The sequence below is a fragment of the Pimephales promelas genome, chromosome 10 (assembly GCF_988280905.1).
Source record: "Pimephales promelas chromosome 10, fPimPro1.hap1.1, whole genome shotgun sequence".
NCBI classification, from domain to species: Eukaryota; Metazoa; Chordata; class Actinopteri; order Cypriniformes; family Leuciscidae; genus Pimephales; species Pimephales promelas.
In genome coordinates, this window is record NC_142778.1 from 32,788,729 (window position 1) to 32,811,977 (window position 23,249).

General features: G+C 39.3%; 1 protein-coding gene across 2 annotated transcripts in view; it reads right to left on the minus strand.

The window, feature by feature from the left end:
- The window catches only part of bcar1 (BCAR1 scaffold protein, Cas family member), a 99,643-nt gene that overhangs the window by 30,648 nt on the left and 45,746 nt on the right, over window positions 1-23,249 (minus strand). Inside the window, exons 1-2 of one of the 2 annotated variants that reach the window (XM_039684060.2) lie at window positions 20,071-20,351; window positions 6,601-7,293 (exon numbers count right to left, since the gene is read on the minus strand). In XM_039684060.2, coding sequence (XP_039539994.2) covers window positions 6,601-7,293; window positions 20,071-20,082 — 705 coding nt within the window. In that variant the 5' untranslated portion in view covers window positions 20,083-20,351. Of the gene's footprint in view, window positions 1-6,600; window positions 7,294-20,070; window positions 20,352-23,249 lie in introns of those variants that run through there. The other variant, XM_039684061.2, reaches the window with a different exon arrangement.

The following is a 23,249-nucleotide window of genomic DNA, read 5'->3' on the forward strand; positions in this document are numbered from 1 at the left end:
AACCAGCCAGCCCGTTCTCATCCCAAGGCGTCATATACGACGCTTTTGCCAAAGCGTAGACATCCAACGCACATGGCACCCTTTAGCGTCAATATTAGACGCGGATATAAAGGGGCCAGAAGGCGCCTCCTAGTGGTCTAACCCTAACCCTACCCCAGACCTAAACCTACCCATAACCGAAGTGTGTTATATTGACGCTAGGGTGCCATGTGCGTTGGATGTCTACTCACTGGCAAAAGCATCAGTATATGACGCCTTGGGATGAGAACACGTTGAACCAGCCCAAAACAGTCGCTGTCTGCGAAATCCCAAACTGTCTAGTCGGTACTACATTTGGTTTGAAACTTACTTTGTGACCATTAAAAAAGTATGTTTTATATAGTATTAATATGTGTAGTATGAATGAAATTCATTTACATTTATTCATTTAGCTGACGCTTTTATCTAAAGCGACTTACAATTGCTATATATGTCAGAGGTCACACGCCTCTAGAGCAACTAGGGGTTAAGTGTCTTGCTCAGGGACACATTGGTGTCTCAAAGTGGACTCGAACCCGGGTCTCTCACACCAAAGGCATGTGTCTTATCCACTGCGCCATCACCACCCCAGATTTATATTCAGACATATCATATGTTATGTTGTCACTGTCACGTTTGCTACTAACTTCAGTTGCGTCGTTTCATTGCCATTCACAAATCCTCTCCCTTGCCATCATGGTTAAATGACGTTATGTGTCCATTGGCTGAGCACCTCAGATTCTTGGCGGAAATAGCAAGTCAATCTGGGTGATTTTCGCCTGCCGTTTTAGAAATATTATGAATTCGATTTCGGACATACTATGGCTCACATTCTATTATTTTTTTGCCTACTAAATAGTAAGGAAGTAGGCATTAGGGCTGCACGTTTTCAAGTTTTTCATTAACCGTTAACCGAGGCCCTTATCGGTTATTACTCGGTTAACCATAGTGTGCGCGCCGCAACCTCGAGATACAGAGTTAATTTTTAACACCTTTAATAACTGGTTGGACCCCATTTGAAACGAAATTAATTTATAGAAATAAAACGCAGTGGTAAGTTCAGAGCAGTTAAAGTAGGCGCGTTTCCATCACCCTTCAAACTGAAATTGCCAATTGAAAATACGCACATTGGCAACAAGTCCATTTCGCAAAAACTCCGTATATCCGCAAATAATAATAATAATCATCATTATTATAACATTTTATTAGGCTGCATATGTAGAAGACGCTTTTATCCAAAAAAGGAGCAAAGCACAAATAAACACAATATTTTGACGCATATCCAGAGTGTGTGCTTAGTGTGGAGGCTGCGAGACGCCCATGTGAACACTTGCAGTTTCAATGCAGTTCTTTCAGTGGAAACAACTTAAAATACTTGGTTAACCGGTTAACCATGGACACCCCTAGTAGGCATATTCTGACACAGGGGGTGCCAATGCATGAGTTTGGGGCAAAACTACCAGTTGGTCAACCAATGTCAGACAGTGGGGAATATTCAAGAAATCGATGATACTTCTTGAGTACAAGAGCAAGAGATGTAAATAACCACAGGCTTTAGTGAGGAAATGTCAACATCTAACTGTTTGCTAATGTACATTTACATCTATTAGCTGACGCTTTTATCTAAAGCGACTTACAATTGCTATATATGTCAGAGGTCGCACACCTCTGGAGCAACTAGGGGTTAAGTGTCTTGCTCAGGGACACATTGGTGTCTCACAGTGGATTCGAACCTGGGTCACACCAAAGGCATGTGCCTTATCCACTTATCCCATGTGAATAGTCGACAGCATTCCATGGCTCACTTTTGTTATAACATTTATTCTCAGCAGAGGCCTTCAGTGCTGTAAAAATGATGCTTGAAACTCACTCATAACATTGCTTAACACATTGATAACATTATGATAGCAGATATTAAACGAGTGTGTTTCTCCATACCAATGTAGCTCCGTGAATGTGTCAGTGGAGTTTGGATCTACGATCCCTCCGGTCTTCCTTTATTCTGTCTCCTTTCAATGTTCTCCCCTCCCTCTCCTCTAAACGCTGCCTGGTCCTGCAGATAAGCCAAGCAAGCACCTCCTCCCTCTCCCTCCTCTCCCCTGCGTGATCAGGTGAGCAGCCTCAACTAAGTCTCCAAAGATTACACATTTACTTTCAGATCAGGCAGTGCGGCAAACTAACAGCAGAATCTCAATCTAGCCTTTGCCATCACCCAGCACACCTTGCCTTAATAATCCCCAGCTATCTGTCCAGCATAGAGGATGGCTATAGCAGGGGCTATTAAAGAGATAAGACCAGACTGTTTCTCCACCTCTGCTGTCCCTCTTCACTATCCATTCAACTGCATCCATAATAGAACTAAATACCTCACCCACAAACCCTCTTTGACACGCTCACGTGGCCCTAAACCGGACGAACAAGCTTACGCTCAAATCTTTCTTCATCCGCCTGTTTTATTTACTCTAATGGTCAATGTGCAACTTGAGTTGATAGTGTAAGCTTACTTTGGTTAATGTGTAATCAGGACACCAGGGCGAGTCTTAGCAGCGGTGAGTCACAAATATGTACAAATCTTATTTTTGCAACTGAAGGTCACATCCGGTATTACGGCCATATTTCGTAAGATTTTTGTAATTGAAGCATGCCATAATATTTAGAGTTGATTCTTATCAAATTTTGATGTTGATGCAAGTCACTTTCAGAGTTCAGCTTTTTAGCAAATGCAAATGGTTATGGAAGCACGTTTCTGGTTGTAACGGTGTTTCTCATAATTGCCACTTTACGAGACTTTATTTCTTTCAATTATGGCTATTATTTGTCATTTCTTGTTATTTATCGCACAATGTGAATTGACTCCCATTAATAAGAGTCCATGATGATTCATTCAGACAATGGAAATTTCTGTGTCGGCCTGTTGGAGAAGCGTGCGAGGGCTTTGTGGGTCGCGTGCTGACACACCCTGCCTGCGCATGTCTTTGATGTGACACACAGCGCTGTTGTTCCAGCTGCTTTATCACAATCCCTCACTCCTAACCCTGACCCCATCCACAGTGATCATATAACTCCTTACTGCTGCCACAGTATCCACATATCCAGAGTGAGTCTATTCATAGTTAAAGGAGTCGTTCACTTTTAAAAAAACTTTTGCTGATATTTGACTCACCCCAATGTCATCCAAGATGTCCACGTCTTTCTTTCTTCAGTCGAAAAGAAATTAAGGTTTTTTGATGAAAACATTCCAGGATTTTCTCCATATAATGGACTTCAATGGGAACCAAGCGGTTCAAGGTCCAAACGAGAGTTTCAGTGCAGCTTCAAAGGACTTTAAACGACACTAGACGATGAATAAGGGTCTTATCTAGGACCCTTCGAGTCATGAATCGAAAAAAGGTTTGTTCATTTTGATGAACGAGTAGTCACGAACGCTCATCACGGAACAGAGCAAGGCGAGCATTTGAGCTTATAAAACTTAAACTTTTTTATTTATTTTTGAAATGACTGATCGTTTCGCTAGACAAAACCCTTATTCATCGTCTGGTGTCGTTTAAAGCCCTTTGAAGCTGCACTGAAACTGTCATTTGGACCTTGAACTGTTTGGTTCCCAATGAAGTCCATTATATGGAGAAAATCCCGGAATGTTTTCATCAAAAACCTTCATTTCTTTTCGACTGAAGAATGAATTACATGGACATCTTGGATGACATGGGGTGAGTAAATTATCAGCATAAGTTTTTTTTAAAAGTGAACTACTCCTACACTACTTGAAATTAGGATTTATAACAGCATTTCTAAAAACTACACTACCTATGGTCCCAAAGAGAGATATGAGAAGTCGCTGTTACTAAGAAAACAGGAATCACTGCAAAAGACAAGAGTTCAACAGTGACCATCCACTCCCACAACCAATAATCAAGTCTGTCTCTTTCAAAAAACTTAAATATCTGAAAATATTTTAACAGTTTACCCAATAACCTAAAATGTTTACCATGAACACTACTATTCAAAAGCTGTTAATGCTCACCAAGGCAGCATCTATTTGATCAAAAATAAAATAGTAATATAACAGTTTAATCACGCTTAAAAATGAAAAGCCTCTGTTGCACTTTATTTTACCCCAACACACTGTTGCCAGTCATTTAGTTATGCATGAGCCTTGAGAGAATTAACCGACTGGAGTATTTCTGCCTTGAAATACATTCCTTTATTAAGCAGAGCAAAAGTATAAAGGTTTTATTTAGAGCTCTGCTGTGTGTGTGTGTCCATCCTCTTCTCTCTCACTCTTATCACATAATGAAAAGCTGCCAGTGATGGAGGGACTATGGGCACAAGGACAAGTAATCTTAATAGAGGACTTTAAGAAAACACATCAAAATCTCTCCTCATAAAACTCATGAAAGGAAAACCCCAAGACAAGCATTGCAAATAGAAACTAATGTTTCTGAGAATGATTACGGAAGGACATGATAATAGAGGTCTAGGTTCCTTGTTCCTAGTTCTCTCCTAGCTACAGTAGAGAATGCAAACAAGGACACCCTCAGTTGATGACCCTCTGTATTAATATATTGGCTAAACAGATTTGCCAAATGCTACGAGCGTCAAATGTATCTATTTACAATGTGTTTTTGCAACGGTGAGCAATGTAGCCAATAACAAACATACAGTAGTTGTTGATCTCTTGAATGCAATTGGCCAATCAGTGGTATTTAAGTTAGTCAGAATCAACTCACCACTCAAAACGCAAGGAGGGAAGGAGAGTGCAGACCTGATAGGGCACTTTCTGGGATCTTCTATTTTTATTATTTTTAATCAGGACTATTTTTGTTATTTTTCTTTGTTTTTTCGCACAAAAGGGGGATGAGTAATTTTAATTACTTAATTTTCATTTTTGGGTGAACTATCCCTTTAAGTTTGAAATGGTATGAATGGTATTCTTTGAGATACCTTGGAATTCCATATACAGATAATGGTACATTTCCATGATTTTTCCAAGACTGTTCCTGAAATGTATGTCTATTTAAGGATTTTTAAAATCACTTTGTAGATATTGCACTTACAAAGAGACAAATAGTGTAATAAGAAACATTTCAATCTACTATACAGTAGACTATGGTGGGGATCTAAAAAAAAAAAAACCCTGCAGTTTTCTAACAAATCCCACTTTCGGAAACCCTGGACGATATAGTATATCTGATTAATTTTCAAGAATTTTCCAGGCCTGTAAATTCTACATTTAAATTTCTATGATTTTCCAGAACCGATACCATACTATATAAAGGTACTTGTTTGCGATGGAAACTTTCCACACAATGATAATCTTACTGTCACTGCCTGAACACATTCAATTTATATATAATCAAGATGTAAGCAATGATGCAGTCATTACCACAACAGCATAGCACCTCATTAGCATGCTATAGTTTTAAATAACCACCTAACCATGTCACAGTGACCAGAAGCAGTGACACGGAGTCATTTCTCTATCTTTATGGCTGTAGGTAGAGCAGATTTGACAGGTGGCCAACAGCAAGCAGGTCTGCAGCTGAACCTCTCCTCACTTCTTCATCTTTACACTTCATTTCCCCTGCCACTGCGGCAGCTGTGGCATATGGCTCAGTGCCCTAAGAGTGGCCTGCAACACTCTCTCAAGGGACCGTCACTGCCCACAGCTTCAACCTGTAGTTACCACTCGAAAAAAAGTGCTTACTCACTCTACTGCCCACAGTCACCGGCATTGAAAACTGCATTATTTATGACCGTCTTCAACACTCTCCTCCCTCAAACAACCCTCTGTCTATATTTCTCTAGGTAGTCTTTCTGTATGCTTTCCAGGCTACCTCTCATCACATGTCCTTGTGTGTAAATATGGTCTACATTAAATGCTTTTCCTATTTTACTTACTAAATATGTATTATAGAGTGAAACAGTAGTGGAGAAATGTATGTATTACATTTAAATTTATTCATTTAGCTGACGCTTTTATCCAAACAATCCAACAATTGTTATACATGTCAGAGGTCGCATGCCCCTGGAGCAACTAGGGGTTAAGTGTCTTGCTCAGGGACACATTGGTGTCTCACAGTGGATTCAAACCCGGGTCTCTCACACCAAAGGCTTATCCACTTATCCACTGCGCCATCACCACCCACACATGTAAGACCCAATGAATCTGATTGGACATAGAATATGTTTTTAAAAAGTGAATAGGGAAAATTTTAGGTTATTATGAATAGTTTATGGGGTAAAATCATGTTTCCACAAAACCAATCCTTCACTCTTAGAAGAAAAGGTTCTATATAGAACCTTAAAAGGTTCTATCAGCGCTACATATTTGGAACCCCTAAAAGGTTCTATACACTCTCAAAAAAGGGTCCCTCTGGGTTCTATATAAAAACTTAGGGTTCCATACTTGGCCAATAGAACCTTTTACCAAAAAAAATGCCATTTTGGAGTTCCATATATGAAGCGGGGGATGGAACCATTTCTGGTTCTAAATAGAACCATTTCTTCAAAGAGTGTTTGTTAGGAAAGTAAATGTCTGAAAACGTGTTACATATATGTTAATACAAGACAATCTTTTCCTACCTTTCCCATGGGTTTGGGAGAGTCCCAGCTCCTCTCTATTGATGGCGGAATCTGGTAAATGTCCTGTGTCTGGTTCATAGAGGGTGGCACCTGGTACACGTCCTGCCCGGGACACGGCCCTCCTGCAGTGGGTGGCACCTGGTAGATGTCCTGGCCTGGAGCATTAATGGAGGGGGGCACCTGGTAGACATCCTGCGGGGTGGGAGGGTACTGTGCCTGGCTTTGCTTTTGTGCCACAGCGGGGGCTTTAGGTTGGGGCTGTGGAGGTTGGGGGCCGGTGGGCACCTGGTAGAGGTTGGAGGAGGTGGGCTGGCCGTGGCTGGGGGGGAGCATGTAGACTCCGTCTGGGTTGGTAGAGTTGGCGGAGCTGAAGGCGGGGTGCATGGCTGTGTACTGGGATGAGGGGGGGAGCTTGTTGTAGGCACTCTGAGGCAGGTTGAGAAGGCTCTGGGTTGGGCTGGGTTGGCTCGACAACTGCTGTAACTGCTGCTGTTGCTGTTTATCATACATGCCCACAAGAATCTTCAACCGGTTGCCAGGAACAATGCCTTGACGGCCGTGCAGCGAACAAAGCCACCAGCCGTCGAGGCCTTGCGTGTCTCGCTCCAGGACGGTCATGATGTCGCCCTTCCGAAAGGACAACTCGTCCGGAGACTCCGCCACATTGTCGTACAGGGCCTTTGCCAACACATTCTGCAAGAGAGGAAAGAGGAAAGGGTTGAGTTTATATTCACAAATGATCACGCATCCATTCTTGGCAATATGATCACAAGTGGACATTCTGATTAATTTTAACATGCATTAAAACACTAACATAAGTGATGTTTGTGGTCACCACTTCACCCGAGATCTTAACAGGTGTAAACAAGGCTAACTATTGTGTAATGCAAAATTGCTTTTTACATTTTGTCTCTTTGCTTTAAACCCCTTCCCGGCACATTTACACAACATGGACTCCATCTGTCCTCTCGTTTACAAAGCCACCCACAAGTGCGGCTGGCCTTTGACAGTTAAACAAATATTTGTAGTCCGGCCCCCTGGACCAATCCCCCCCCTCCCCCCGTTCTCTATCAAAAACCCACTTAAGCCTGGCACTGTGCCAATAGACACGTGTATCACCAATCCTAATAAAGCTACAGTCAACCAATAGCACTCTATAACTGTCCTCTCAACAAATTCACAGTGCATGATTGACTGATTGTGATGATCAGTCATTGTTACTGCAGAAACCCTCTAGAACTGAAAGAGGGGAGTTTCGCTTCAATCAAGACACACTATTCTGCTGTAACCCTCACCTCTCGTATTGAGTGATTCAGCAGAGGGACATTGTGTAGTACAACAGGAAGGAATGGCTAATTTCCAACACAGTGCGCTCCATGTCCCCCACATACTCCCATCTACAGCTCTCCAACCGTGAGTTCACTGAGAGTTTTGAGCTCAAGCTAACAGGTGATTGATGCAGTGCAGCAGATAGCCAGCATGTGCTTGATTACTAACAGACCTCCCCTGCCAGGACACATGCTGCGCTTCGAGTCATGTAGGAATGATCGTATTTACGAGATGAGCTCCGCATGAACGCAATCACAAAGTTGTGATTAGCAGTGGGAAACTCACTTCGGACTGGAGGCATCAATTGTTGCGCAGTTGCCATTGTGAAGTCATGTTGACCTTGCAGGTACCGGTATATTGATGCAACATCAATAAAGCAGGCTCGAAAACTCAATTAGCTGGTTTGTATAGCATAATTTCCCTGTGGCGGCAGTGTTGGGAAAGCTCACTTTCTACATGAACTAGTTCAAAGTTCAGTTCCCACATTTTAAAATGAACTAATTCATAGTTCATACTTCAAAAAATATAGTTCTTTTTTCCCCCATATGTTCCATATCCTTTTTTTATTTATTTTTTATTGCCACAGCCCATATACAACCACACACAACAATAATTTTATCAACGGGTAAAGTTTGCACAGAAATATACGATTTTTCCCATCCTCACCGACCTTGTCATAAAACCCTCATCATAAATGATTGTACGACGCCTCCTCGCTCGCTGCTTTGTCGACGGCGGCCGCGGTGCGACACTGGTGTCTTGTGTTGCCAGATTGGGTGTTTTTTTCGCTCCAAAAAAGGTTCTATAATAACAACGAAAGAACACTTTTGGCACAAAGGTTCTTTATAGGCTATTATTCATTCATATATTACATTATTTTACAACATTTTGTAGTTGTAATTAAATTATTGTTTATTAAGCTGTTGTAGTACTTAATATCACATTTTAATCATGCAGATTTTTGGAGGATAAAAACTGAAATGGCACTCTTCGTGTGATATTGATTAATTAATTACATTTTTTAACCCCCATATCTTGAATTTTGTGATCATTCGCATTGCATTTTAGGGGTTCCAAATACGTAGCACTTTAGAACGTTTTAAGGTTCTATATAGAACCTTTTCTTTTAAGAGTGTAACGTTCACCAGGCAGTAATACAGTACGTTCAGTTCACGATCGCCCAAAATATGAACGGCACAACACTGTGTGGCGGCATGAAATACATCAAATTCACAAGTGAAGTATCATTTTTGGTCTAGTGCACAATGTGTGGTCATCTTGTAGTGTTTAAAAGCTATTTATGAGAATGTAGTCAAAGAGTATGCCACTGGTACATCAAAAAACCTGATTTACACATTTTGAAAACAGTACATTATCTGAGCACTTTGTTTTTAACGTAATATCTAGGATAGTAGTTGATGTGAACCGTGATGCAGTTACATCTTCCTTTCAGATCCCTGTGGTATAACGCTAATTATGCACCTCTGTACACACACAGAAACTCCTCACTGCCCACAATATCTAGAAATGTGCCATACAAAATTGTGCTTAGTGCAAAATATTTGGTCTCATTTGCGTCGTTCTGTGCCAAAACAACGCAGACAGCAAAGAAACGACGTTATCAGTGAGTACAATTCATTCCGCGTGAATCCCTCCCTGTGTGTTTTAAAGGTCTGCGTGTAGAGTGGCAGACTGTGCTCTGATGAATGCTGTCCCTGTGCTCGGAGCTGGAGGAGAGAGAGTAGAGGCTCACCGAGGGCATATCTGACAGATGAATGCCCTGGCTGTGCTGCCCGGGTGGAAGACAGTCCCTGTTAGTGTCTCCCTTAAAGCCGGAGGACACCGAGGCTGGACACAATAGCGCCCGAGAGGCTTTACTGCCTGCGAGCAGCTGGTTGAGATGTCACCGTGTAGTGCTGGCACACGCATACACACACAGAGCACATAGACGGAGGAATGCGTGAACGTACATGCACAAATGTGTGCATGCATACCTCCACAGCCTCCTCTATCCATTCATACACACAATGGCAAAATAATGAGAAGCACTCAGACCAGCTGAGAGAGCTCTTTAAGCCCATTCAGGCAGTTTAAGCCATTCTTTGCAAAGGAATGAGACATTCTGGCCAGGGCTGAGCAGTATGAGAATGTTTTCTTCTAATACAACAGCAAAAATATATACAGCATGTTAAAACACAATAAAATGTATTATAATATATGGATGGCTTATGCACTATGAAGATTTGTGTGCAGTCAAATACACAGTATGACAATAATACCAGCTAACTAAAGCCTAAAATGTCCAAGCATCCTGTTTTAACAGGATATATGTCAATTCAGCGAAGAACAATGCAGGGTGTTGCTTAGTTGAGTTTAGTTGTTTACAAGTTGACAAGCAATGTGACAATTTAGCACATTAATATTAAAACCATTTAGTCACAAATATATCAATTAGGTACGAATCAATTAGGTATGAAAATAAGGAAATTCATTCATTTATGAAGTATGTAACTCAACTAAATTATCCAAAAATAGTGCCAGATAGATCAATATATACAGTACAGTATACCACATACATAGATCAATATATACAGTAAATATATTTTTGTTAGTACATGTTCTTTATATATATATATATATATATCCTATATATATATATCCTATATATATATATATATATATATATATATATATATACACACACACACACACACTATATATATATATATATATATATATATATATATATATATATAAAGAACATGTACTAACAAAAGTGCTAAAGCTTGATGCAGTAAGGCTTGGGATAGAGTTACGTCCTTCCTGATTGGGCTGACAATAAAGAATAAATTAATTAGGTGAGTGATGTTGTTGCAGCAATTGGATAAAACACCTTCAGCAAATCATTTTCTGTGACTTGATGTCTCTTTCTTTCTTCTCTCGTCTTATCTCAATTGCCTGCTCTGCCTTTAAAAAGCAGAAGCAAATTGCGGTAGAAAAGGAGTGCTGAATGCTTTCTGGGCTATTCTCCTCTCTTTTTTCACGAGAATATTTTCCTGCCAAGCAAAGAGACTCTGGAGGACTGATGACATCATGAGCTGTTGAACTTTGCCTCCATTATAGAAATTATGTCAAGCCTCTCAGTCTGTCCATTTCTGTTCCTCTCCCACTTCTCCAAAATTCCCTGTCTCTCTCTCGCTTTGTCGATCAGGACACTGGAGGTTTAGAAAGTGATTCACAGGGGTTTATATGTAAGGGCGAGTCGATGACTCGGTGACAGTGAATGTTTTCTCATTTGTTGAAAATGCACAGAGGAGAACACAAGCACATAGGCATTAAAGGAACAGCAGGAGAATAAATGAAGGAAAATAACAGAGATGTGGATATTTTACTAATGAACAATGGATCTATTCGCGTCTTCACAGCCCAGGATAAATCACACCTTCCATCTCCATCAATTATAAAGTAAAACGTTAAAGCACTATGCATTAAACAACAACAGAAAATGAGTTGACTCCTCAGGGGTGTTTTCTGGTGTACATCATCATTTATCAAGCAGTAATTGGAAGCCACTTTGAAAATACTTGGAGCTATTCATCGCTAAATGCATTAAGCTACAATCAAACTAAACTTTTGAAGAAAAAAAGGGCCCAAACTTCAAGAGTCTTTCTGACTGATTCATTCAAAGAACATGCTCATAAGAGTCAATGATTGCTGAATTGAACTCTCTATGTTGTCCAATGTTGTCTTTGTATTAGCAATTAGCACTGTAGTAACTTAAGGAGGTATGGCTTCTTAAATATCTATAAATGCTCACAGTATGGTATGAAAATATATATAATTAGATATAGTTTTAACATTTACTTTAATCTTGGAGACAGAAAATTTTAAATAAATCTACTGTTAAGACTAGAAAAACTATAATTTATTTAACCAAGTCAAAAACATAGTGACGAACAGTGTTACAAATTACTTTTTGAAAGTAATGCGTTACAATACTTTCTAAAAAAAAAAAGAATTGAGTTAAGTTACTTTTTATGGAAAATAATGAGTTACGCTACACTGTAAAAAAATATTTTCAAGATTTATTTGTTATCACAACTTTTTTTTCATTTGTCAAATCAACTTAAATCATTTATTTAGTTCAGATAACATATTATTTTTGAGTTTTTGATGATTAAATAAATCTCCATTGTATTAACTCACTTTTTCCATTTCAATGAACTTAAAATTAAGGCAACCAGGTTACTTATTTTTTTAAGTTAAACCAGCCATATTTTTTAACAGTGTATAAACTAATCTATAATATGAACTAATCTACATGATGTCAAAGAATGCAAAAAATAAAAAGAACATAATAAGAACGTTCAGTCAATGAATGGGAAAACAAATTGCTGTAACGTGCGTTACTTATTTGAAAAAGTAAATCCGATATTTAGCTGTAAAATTTAAAATAATGCGTAACTTTACTAGTTACTTGAAAAAGTAATCTGATTACGTAACTCACGTTACTTGCAACCCCCAACACTGGTGACGAAATATAGCATTTATCAATTTTGCCACATAAAATATGACATGAAATGACATACCAATTCGCTAAAACGATTACACTTCCCAGTAGTTCCTAAGAAAGAGACATTTTAGGAGAGAGCAGTTTGTTCAACTACAGTGTAAATATAAATACGACATAACATTTAAGAAAACACTACAATGCAGCTTTTTTTGAAAAAGCTGTTTTTTTTTTACTGGATAAGCTTCATTGTTTTGACAATAGCTGAGTTACTGTCACGCTACTGTAAGCTAGTTACTGTCCAACATTTAAGTATTGTTTCAGGAAAAGAGGCTTATATAAGCCGAGTGGATGACGAGAGATTCGCTTCATTCCTCACTGGCAATCATCACCATGGAAATGTCCAGGTCAAACACTTTCCCTGTGGCTAGAGCAGACAGAGACTGATGCTAAACTTTATTATCTCTGGAGAAAGACCGGGAGAATGGATGAAAGAGACGGAGGAAGAATAAAAGGAAACGTTCATCCATTTGCATTTAAAAGGGTCACGAGTGCGTATTGCAGGCCACATGTTAAAGTGATTGCTCACTCTTTCAAAAGTGAATTTTTTGTAGAATATCTTAGTCACTCTTTTCAATATAATGAAAGTGAATGAGGACTGGGGGTGTCAAATTACTAAAAAGCACCATAAAAGTATCACACAATGGTCCACGTGACTTCAGTTTTATGGTGCTATTCTTGGACTGACATGAAAGTGACTAGATGATAACAGAAATTACATTTTTGGGAGAACTATTCCCTTAATAATGGGGATAAAAATGCCAGAGAAAGAGGAAGAAATCGAAAGAGAATTCCACAGGATGGAGCGGAGAGGAAAGAGGGATGTGGACCTGTGAGAGAGGGAAGGAAGGAAGGGCTGAGCGCTTCATTCAGACAGAGCCACTGAACAGGAGGTAATGTGGCAGCTGCTGGAGCGCGCTCTGTACAGACAGGTCAATGAGTGTGTGTGTGTTTGTATTGTTGTGTGTGTTGTGTGGGGGTGCTTTTGTCTGGTGCCTCTGCATGACCCCATGGGACAAACACTAGTAAAGTTAGCAAGGTGGGGGCAGGTAGTGTTTTCTGTTTGTTATTGTGAACGTGTGTGAGCTCATTAGCTTCAAGGACACAAAGACAGTTTACAACACAGCTATAGATCATCTCACGAACATGAGTTGTTGTAAAGGAAATGTACAATATATCCATAACGGTGGTCACAGTGTTTTTATTGTTAACTAGTAAAACTATTAAACATATTTTTTGGTCATTGAAATAAAGTTAAATTAGATTAAAGAAATGTGGCTACTAACAACTACTGCAATGAATAAGCTGAAGTTAAAGTACTACAACTAATACTAAAACAGATTTATATTAAGTAAGTTATATAGAATTATATTAAAAATACAGGTATATATTTAAAAAAATGACAAACTGTACAAAATTAGTAAAACTTAAACTAAAATTAACATGAAAACTAAACATATGAAAATAAAAGCTATTTCAAAATATACTACAAAAGTATTTACATAATACTAGAATAACGCTGGATTGTCAGCTGTTATTAGAGATTTTTTAAAATGTATATAACATATAGATATTGGAACTTTTATTGTGCAAGTCAACACTCATAACGTAAACGAAAGGTAAGCTGTGCACCTAAGCGTTGACTGTTCAACTGAAACACTAAAAATCTTCCCACGTTTTACTGATTAACATTCAGGTCTGACATTGTGAACAGGCTGCACTTTTGTCCCTCATGGCATGGTTTTGTTCGCAACCAAATTGAAGATACAGTCTCATCTGTCTCGGGTCTATTCTCATCACACATCCACCTCAAAATGTTCCCTACGTCATCAAAAGTTTCGATTGGTTTAAAAACAGATGGGCGCTGCAGACAAAACAAGGCCGTCTCTGGCACTTTTTTCGACACCTGAGCCTGACCAAACAAGAACAAAAGCTAGACATTTTACTAACTGAGTAGCTAGTACATAAACAATGTTTGAAATTTTCCCATCTATATAGCGTCTCAGTCTTGGGTGTTATTTTGCGGTCTGGTTGTTATTGGGGCTTACTGGTTTCATAAGTAGCAGGTTGGATGAAGTAATTATAAGAGCAGGTGAAGTTAAGAAGTGTAGACACATTTTCAGACATATACACAAGGAGCAGACAGTAGCGATAGTCATCAGAGCTGAGATTCAGAGATGTGACTCAGACAGCCAGACGTGTGTTTGGACGTTTTCCACTATCAGCTGTGTCAGTCATGTATGACACACAGATACACACATGGAAAGAAAGTCACAAAGATATAGACCAACTAGTATGCTATTCCAAAAAAAAATGTATGTTTTTGGTATAAACATCTCAATTTCTGTCTATAGAAACTGAATTTTTAGATGAAGAAAGATAATAATCAAGTGGCAGATTTCTCTGATGTATATGTACTGTACTATCTCTTCTAAAATATTGAATCATGCTGGAAGTATACAATGTAAGTGGGGCAAAATCCCGCTCTATTTGCAGGAAGGGACATGAAAATCTCAACAGAAGAGAAGACAATAACATACGGTTGATGGCAGAGACAAACAGTGGGCCAGTGGCCTGCTCTATTTTCACTATATAGGTGAGTTTACCACAGACAAGACCAGACTTGAGGATTAACAACAGGCCTGCAGAGGAAAAGAGCAAAGGCTTGGAGGCACATAATTAATCCTTAGATTGAGTGTATGTACAAACCTAAGCAAAAAAAGGACAATAGATGATACAGTCGCAGTTTGTTTACTACATAAATATGGAGAAATATGGATTTATATGTCCAACCATATACAAGTGTGTGCGGCAAGATTTTTTATTTTTGATGTTTTGTTATGTCTCTTATATACACCAAGGCTACATTTATTTGATTAGACATACAGTAAAAACAATATTGTGAAGTATGATCACAATTTAAAATATACAATTTTAATATATTTTAAAATGCCATTTATTCCTGTGATTTTCAGCATCATTACTCATTCACATGATCCCTCAGAAATCATTCCAATATGTTGATTTTGTGCTCACAAAATATTTCTTATTATGAATGTTAAAGAAAGTTCAAAAGAACAGCATTTATTTGAAATATTTTGCAATGTAGTTGTTTGGGGTTTTTTTACAAAAAAAAAAAAAAAATAAATTGTCATACCGTACTATAATAGAAATCTATGGTATTTCACATATAGGGTGTGATCCCACTTGGCATGTTTGGTTTGATACAAATTTTGATTGCTCTGTTAGTGCGGTTCATATGAATAAGTGTGAACGCTGCCATCCGAAGACTGCTGAATAGATGGGTCTCAATCCGCTTCCAAACAAACTCGGACCAAAGACATGAAAATAGAACCAAAAACCAGACATGATGTCACAAGATGCAAGCCTAAAAAGGACGGAAAGCTCTAGCATACACGTTTTTTCTCGTAATATTCGTGATGTTGCCCACCGTGTCTCGTCACAAATCTTCGTTTGAGTGTGACGGAGAGATTCCTGCCACTATTTTGACTCCTTTACACATTTGATAAACCCTTTATGAGTTCTCAGCTGGTCAAAAAACCATCATATGTAGGCTATATACATACAACGAGTGCATTTAGCCAAGCACACAGCATTGATTTAGATTTTCGGTAAGTTCCGTCACGAAATATACGTAATAAAACCCGACCAATCAGGTTGTGAACATATCCATATGCCTTTAGGTTCGGTGATAATGCAAACGTGAACGCTAAGCGGATGAGGACTACATTTTTTGGGGGGGTTTTTTGGTCCAAGCGAACCAAACCGAACCGAAGTGTGAACACACCCTTAGATAGCTCTGTCAATGTGTTTGTAACATTCTCAATGCAAGACTAGACCCATCCTTTCATTCCTGACACATTCCACAGCTTCAACTTAACACAGATATTAGCCCACATTGCATACCTTCTGCCCACCTCACAAAACAGACCCACTTCCATATTGTCTACCTTTTTCATTTCATGGACACACATGCAGACACCACAGTTGAATGGTGCATCTCCCACCACAGACACTCTGTGATTCACAGCCGGGCAAAAATCACACCGTCTAACGCATCTAAATCCTAAAAACACACAGCTCATCCCAGATACATGAACTTAACATTCACCATCCATTTCACTCATGTTGACTGGAAAAAAAAACCCCTCCTTTTCTGGCAGGGTGAGGTTGCAACACCTTCTTTTAAAAAACAGCTTCTTGTAGCTACAGGCTACGAATGAGTGTTGGTTTACAGCCAATGTTTTTCCACGGCAACACAATGCCGATGTGCCGATCTTTACTCCGTGATTTACAGAGCTGAGACGGTCAAAAAGAGATAAACGTGAGAGTAACAAGGACAAAGGGAATTCTCATAAGGACTACAGCATGTGCTATAAACACTTTCATCTTCACCCTGAGCGAAAGGACCTTCATCACTGCACAAACATGTCCAGAATCCTGCCTACGCTAAACAATAAATCCAAAAATGACAGGCTTCAATAGAACACGATGATTCCTTTCCAGCACAGAGCGTCACTGCGACCTCAAACAGTCATTCCATAACTTCAATAACAGTGACAAGGCCATAAACTCTTGGAGGCCTGAGATACAAAGACAGGAAGAGGAGCTCTGACATGGAATGTGTCCAACTACATACAGTGTGAAGCTATTGGAAAAATGATCGCCTCACAATTGTATTGGAAAACTCTTGTCTCTTTGAAGAGTTCTGTCTTTGTAGATTAGCTTATTCATAACACAGAATCAAATTCACTTTAAACTCTATTGCCAGCTAAACAATATCTGCTGCCCATGTTCAAAGAGATGACGGTCAGGGGTATAGCAAGAAAATCACAAATAAGTTATCTTAAATATCTCAACTGTTTTCTCAACAGAAAATAGGTTAAACCTTGTTGGAGAAAATAAAACATATTAAACCAGCCTGAGCTAGTTTGCTGGTCTTAGATTGTCCTGGGACCTGGATGGTCTGTTGCCTGGTTTCCCAGCTAAACACCAGCTTGGCCAGACTGGAAGACCATCCAAAACTAGCTAATTCTAGCTTAAACCATCTAAGGCTGCGTTTACACTTGGCATGCGATCATCGTGATCCGATCAAGCCAAGGATTTTCTCCATATAATGGACTTCAATGGGAACCAAACGGTTCAAGGTCCAAATGAGAGTTTCAGTGCAGCTTCAAAGGGCTTTAAACGACACCAGATGACGAATAAAGGTCTTATCTAGGACCCTTCAAGTCATGACTCGAAAAAAGATATGTTCATTTTGATGAACGAGTCACGAACGCTCATCACAGAACAGAGCAAGGCGAGCATTTGTGCTTTTTAAACGTAAATTTTTTTATTTATTTTTTAAATGAGCGATCTTTTCGCTAGATAAGACCCTTATTCATCGTCTGGTGTCGTTTAAAGCCCTTTGAAGCTGCACGGAAACTCTCATTTGGACCTTGAACCGTTTGGTTCCCATTGAAATCCATTATATGGAGAAAATCCTGGAATGTTTTCATCGAAAACCTTAATTTCTTTTCGACTGAAGACAGAAAGACATGGAAATCTTGGATGGCATGGGGAGAGTAAATTATCAGCAAAAGTTTTTTTTAAGTGGTTCGTTTACAGAAGGAAGACCACATTATTTAAGTACTAAAAGAACTCCGAAATGATCAAAACCGTGCTAAGAAGTCATTTCAACATACTCTAATACAGGGGTTATCAACCCTGGTCCTCGAGGGCCACTTTCCACATTCCAAACTCACCTGCCTGTAGCTTTCTAGTAATATTCTGAATTCTGAATATTTCTCATTAAACTCTTCCTTGACAAAATTATTAAGCTTTGTTATGCAAATTTTATAGCTTTATACTGTGTGACAGGAGCTGTCTCAGTTATTTCAAAAGACATTTAGGAGAAACATCAGACATTAAATGAATCAGATGTTCCTTTGAAGAGACTATATGACTGTTTTAGGCATAAAATACATCTTATTTGATCTAAAATGCTGTCATTCTCTTTTTAAGATGGTTAATCTGTGACAGACACACTGGCCCAGATAGTTAAATGAAGTGCAACTGGAAACCATTAACTAACCTACAGTAAAAGCAACTACTATGCTAATATTTGGTTGGTAACACAGGCTATAACATATGCATATAGCCAAAAGTCATGAATTAAAAATGAAGCACTTGGTATTGATTAAAGTTCAAACCAGGAGACCTGTATTGTTCTTGTTAAATGTCTGTAAATGTTTTCCTGTAGTATAGTGCTTGAATTACTTTGGATCACAATACTTCAGCATCAACTGCGTGATGTTACCATGGGGGTTAAATTTGGTCAGATCAGTGTTACTTCTACCCAGCCTGATGCTGACATTCCTGTGTGTATGATTATGTGGATAATGAGGATGAGGAGCAGGTCCTGTCCGTCAGACCTGCAGGAGAGGGTGTGGGGTTTAGGTCAGCGGTGGGGAATTCCTCACTCTCAAACCCAAAGCCGGAGGGTGAGTCAGGGTTGAGTCAGAGAGGCGATACAGGGGAGATGGACTCGGGTTACTCAGCTGTCTTCTGAAGAAGGGGTCTTTCTTTTATTTGAAGATCCCTAACACAACATGACTCAACATTCTTAACTTAGCAACTAATTCAGCCTGGTTGCCACAATTCAAGAGTGATCTCAATAAGTCAACAGCCCACTCACAAGAGTACGCAACTCCCCACCTATATCACGGACCACCTCAGGAGGAACCAATATACACTGATTCTGGTTTCAACCGATTAAAAAAACTGACAGATTTGCCTTGGAATTAAAAAAAAAAAATGCATTAAATAAAATTCGTACTCCTCATACTTAAAACCCCATTTATCATATGTTTTCAATTGCACGAATAACTAACCATAACCAATTCAAGGTTAATTTCTATGGCTGGGGAAAATCCCAGCCTGTGCAGGGGGTGAATCTCAGCGTCCAGATTCCTCACAGAGGCAATACCAAAAATACCAAAGCACTGTGTCATTCCCAAACCTTACAAGCTGAACGAGAGCCAGTGCTTTCAAACAATGGCAAGGAACGGATGCTTCGGCCAGTCGTTTCATGCTGTTCTTCTCCTCTCTCCCTCCTTCTTTCCATAAAAGCTTAATCTTTCAGCTTTCTCCTGAGTCAGCAGAGAAGCTCACAGCGGCAGGGCTCCCTTTCCTTTCCTTCCCTTCGTTCTTCCGTTATGCCTGCTTTCTCACACTCCCCAAACCCTTCAAAACTCACTGCTCCTCAAGAAAAGCCATTTTTAAAAACCTCAGCTGGAGCCAATATATTCTGATGGCCTCTTTGTGAAGTTAAAGCAGTTGTTATTGCCTCTTTTAAGAGCTTTCTAAGCTGATAGCCTACTAGTTCTGATCTGTTGCTACTTAAAAAATGATAAAAAGTTAAAGAAGACAAAAAGTAGGCTATTAGATTCAAGTAAAAAGTTAAAAGTGTCTCTTGTGTTTCTTCACTCCAGATGCATTACCCGAGGGCATTTGGCATAACCGACTTAAAGCGTTCACACAACAGCGAGAACAGCAAACACACTCACCAGATAATTCATTTTCAGCCCCGCTGAGTGAGTCTCTGGGACTCCAGACAGCACTAAACTGCCTGAGATTTGACCCCCGATGAAAACTCCCTCGGACCGTCCAGCTCTTTGTCGGATCTCTCTGCGTCTCCGACGGGCAGAAAATCCGGGCAGTTCCTAACACATACTCCAATTCCGTGATGTCAGAGGGCAAGAATGAGACTGTCCCATATACTTCTCTGTCTTGAACTCGCTCGCTCTCTCTATGTCCGTCCTGTGCTCTTTCTCTCCCTCCCTCTCTGGCAAAAAGAGGAGGGAAGAATGCATCGGGAAACCTGACACCCTCCCAGTTCCTTCTCAAACCTGACATTCCCTTTCCCTCCTGCTGATTGGCTGATGACTCTGTTCTTATGTTAATGAGCCTTACCCTCTTCCTCCCCCTGCCTGTGAAGAATGTTTAGTGAACCTCTCTGTAGACCTGAGAAAGACAGACATTTGTTTTTTTGGCCATCCACTGTACCCCTCACACACAAACACACAGCTTTGTCGACTCTAGACCTTTTCCTTCAGCCTCAAACGTTCTGTTTTCTCTTTGCTGCTGTTTTTTTTTGTTTTTTTTTTGCTCATCCCAGAAGTAAATCGCCTCACACAACTCTTCTCTACTTCCTCAGGAGACAAAAAAAGCTAAACTCTATTGACATTTGCAGAGTTTTAGGATATATCTGACCTGAATTATTAAAGAACCATCGATTAAAAAAAAGGAAGGACTGGGTAGATGGATCCTGACTGAGGGGATATATATATATATTTTTTATATATAAAATATATATTTTACATTTTTACTAAACGTATTACTGAAGCAAAACTCTGTTCTCAATTCATTTTCTATCTTCATTTCAAATTAAATTAATTCTAATCATTTATAAAGTACAAATTATTGGGGGGGGGGGGGGGGGGCTTGACTATTTTTCCCATTAAAAAAAGATAAAATTAAATTAAAATTTCAAACTATAATAATAATAATAATAATAAATTCAAAAATGAACATATTTATTTAAAAAATGAAATGGCTCATGATAGTTAAGTAAATAAACTATGCTAATCCCTTCCTGTTCACAATTCACTAGGAATTTCAAAGCATGACATCATTCTCCAATTCTCCCGTGAGGGACTGACCAGGTCAGGGGGTCAAATTGGGATCCACGTTTAAATCAATGTGGTAAATAGGCAAAAGCGATTTACAAATAACAGATAGAAATTCCAGTCCTCAGATGAAAGCAAGGCACAAAGTAAGACACCATTCCTTCCTAAAAGCTGGAATGTAAGAGAGGTGACAGAAGAGAGGCGCACTGTCCTCAAACTGCCATGACATCGTCGGCTGGTGCTGAGGTCAGGAGAGAGGTCAGTAAATCCTTCCTCACTGGAAACCTCCAAAACCCAATCTGTCCTGCCAGAGACAATTCTCTTATTTTGACCTGAAAGCCAGTTTTGTAGTATCACTGTTGATAGATGATTTTTGATAGATTATCCTGTGGAGAAAGTTTAGTAGAGGCTACCATTTCAATTTAGGATATATGCTTTAAAATCCTAAGGTATGTATTTTTTTTCTGTTTGGAGGATAAAAAATGTTACGGTTTGAATGAGGATATGAGTAAATGATGGTTAATTTTTTTTGATAAACTATCCCTTAAAGGCTAGGCAGTTAGACATTTCACTCCAGTCCACTTAAAATGTTTATCTTCAGTGTCACATGATCCTTCTAATATGCTGATTTGGTGCTTAAGAAACATTTCTTATTATAATCAATGTTGAAAATGCTTAATGCTTAATATTTTTGCGGGAAAATCCCTTTTCAGGATTCTTAGATGAATAGAAAGTATGACAGCATTTATTGAAATTCAGCCAATTTTTTTATGTACACAATAGTTTGTTTTTTAATTGTAAAGACAAACCTATGTCTTTACAGTCATTTTGATCAATCGAATGTATCCTTGCTGAATAAAACCATTCATTTCTTTTCTTCTTTTTTATCTTACTGACCTCAAAGTTTTTATAGGTAGTGTATGTATATTTATCTTATCTTGCTTAAAAATAAAACAATGCAAGACAAGCAAGATGGGTTACACAGCGATGATATCAAACACCATTGCTTTTAATGCCTGACCTTGTTATCGTGTCACAGGTAATTGAGTCATCAGTGTCCCAACGTTTAGCGTATCAAAGCCGTGAATTACAATGTACAACTGGTGTCAAATCAGCAAGATTCTCCCTAATTGAAAGTGCCGTATGAATTTGAAGCCCTTATCTTCTCAGGCCACAAGGTGCCATGTCTGGTCTCCATGACAATTGAGCGGCAATTCATCTCGCACTACGGGGTGTCTGCTACGCAAGATGGATTTCGATGGTTGAGACGACATTCGCTCCTTCTAACGTTCTCTGGGATGTTTGTTATTTATTTCCGTCAGCTAAGCCTGAGTGACATCAGAGCTGTCATTGAAATTAGCAAGTGTGCATGGATTTTGTCATCATAGAGATTAGGCTATCACATCAGACATCATTTCAATTAGCGCCCCAACCCCTCTCGCTCTTCAGCTAAAAAGCCCCCTCCGTCAGCGCCCACTAATCACAATCCTGTTATATATTAGATAGAGGCGGGTGTTGGGTGATGCTCGTCTGGAGGTGAGAGGTCTGACTGCCTGTCACAAAGCACCAGAGTGGTGAAAATGAGACAATCTTTTCTGTTTTCCGCTCCACTAAAAGATTGAAATCGTTCTGTATTAAATATTCAGGGACTAGAATATGCGTGACATGTACACTCTAAGAAATGGTTCCATTTAGAACCAGAAATGGTTCCATCCCCCGCTTCATATATGGAACTCCAAAAATGGTTCTATATAGAACCATTTTTTTTTGGTAAAAGGTTCTATTGGCCAAGTATGGAACCCCAAGGTTCTATATAGAACCCAGAAGAACCCTTTTTAAAAGAGTGTATGGAACCTTTTAAGGGTTCCAAATACGTAGCGCTGATAGAACCTTTTCTTCTAAGAGTGTACCTTAGCCTCTGTTGTATAGTTATATGGCTCAGTGAGTGTGGAACAGTAAGTCCATTGTGTCTGAGCGTCCCGGTCTCGGTTTGGTCAGGCTGTCACACCTACGCACAATGTTGTTCAGCTGGCAGTGTTTCGGCTCTGGAACTGTGA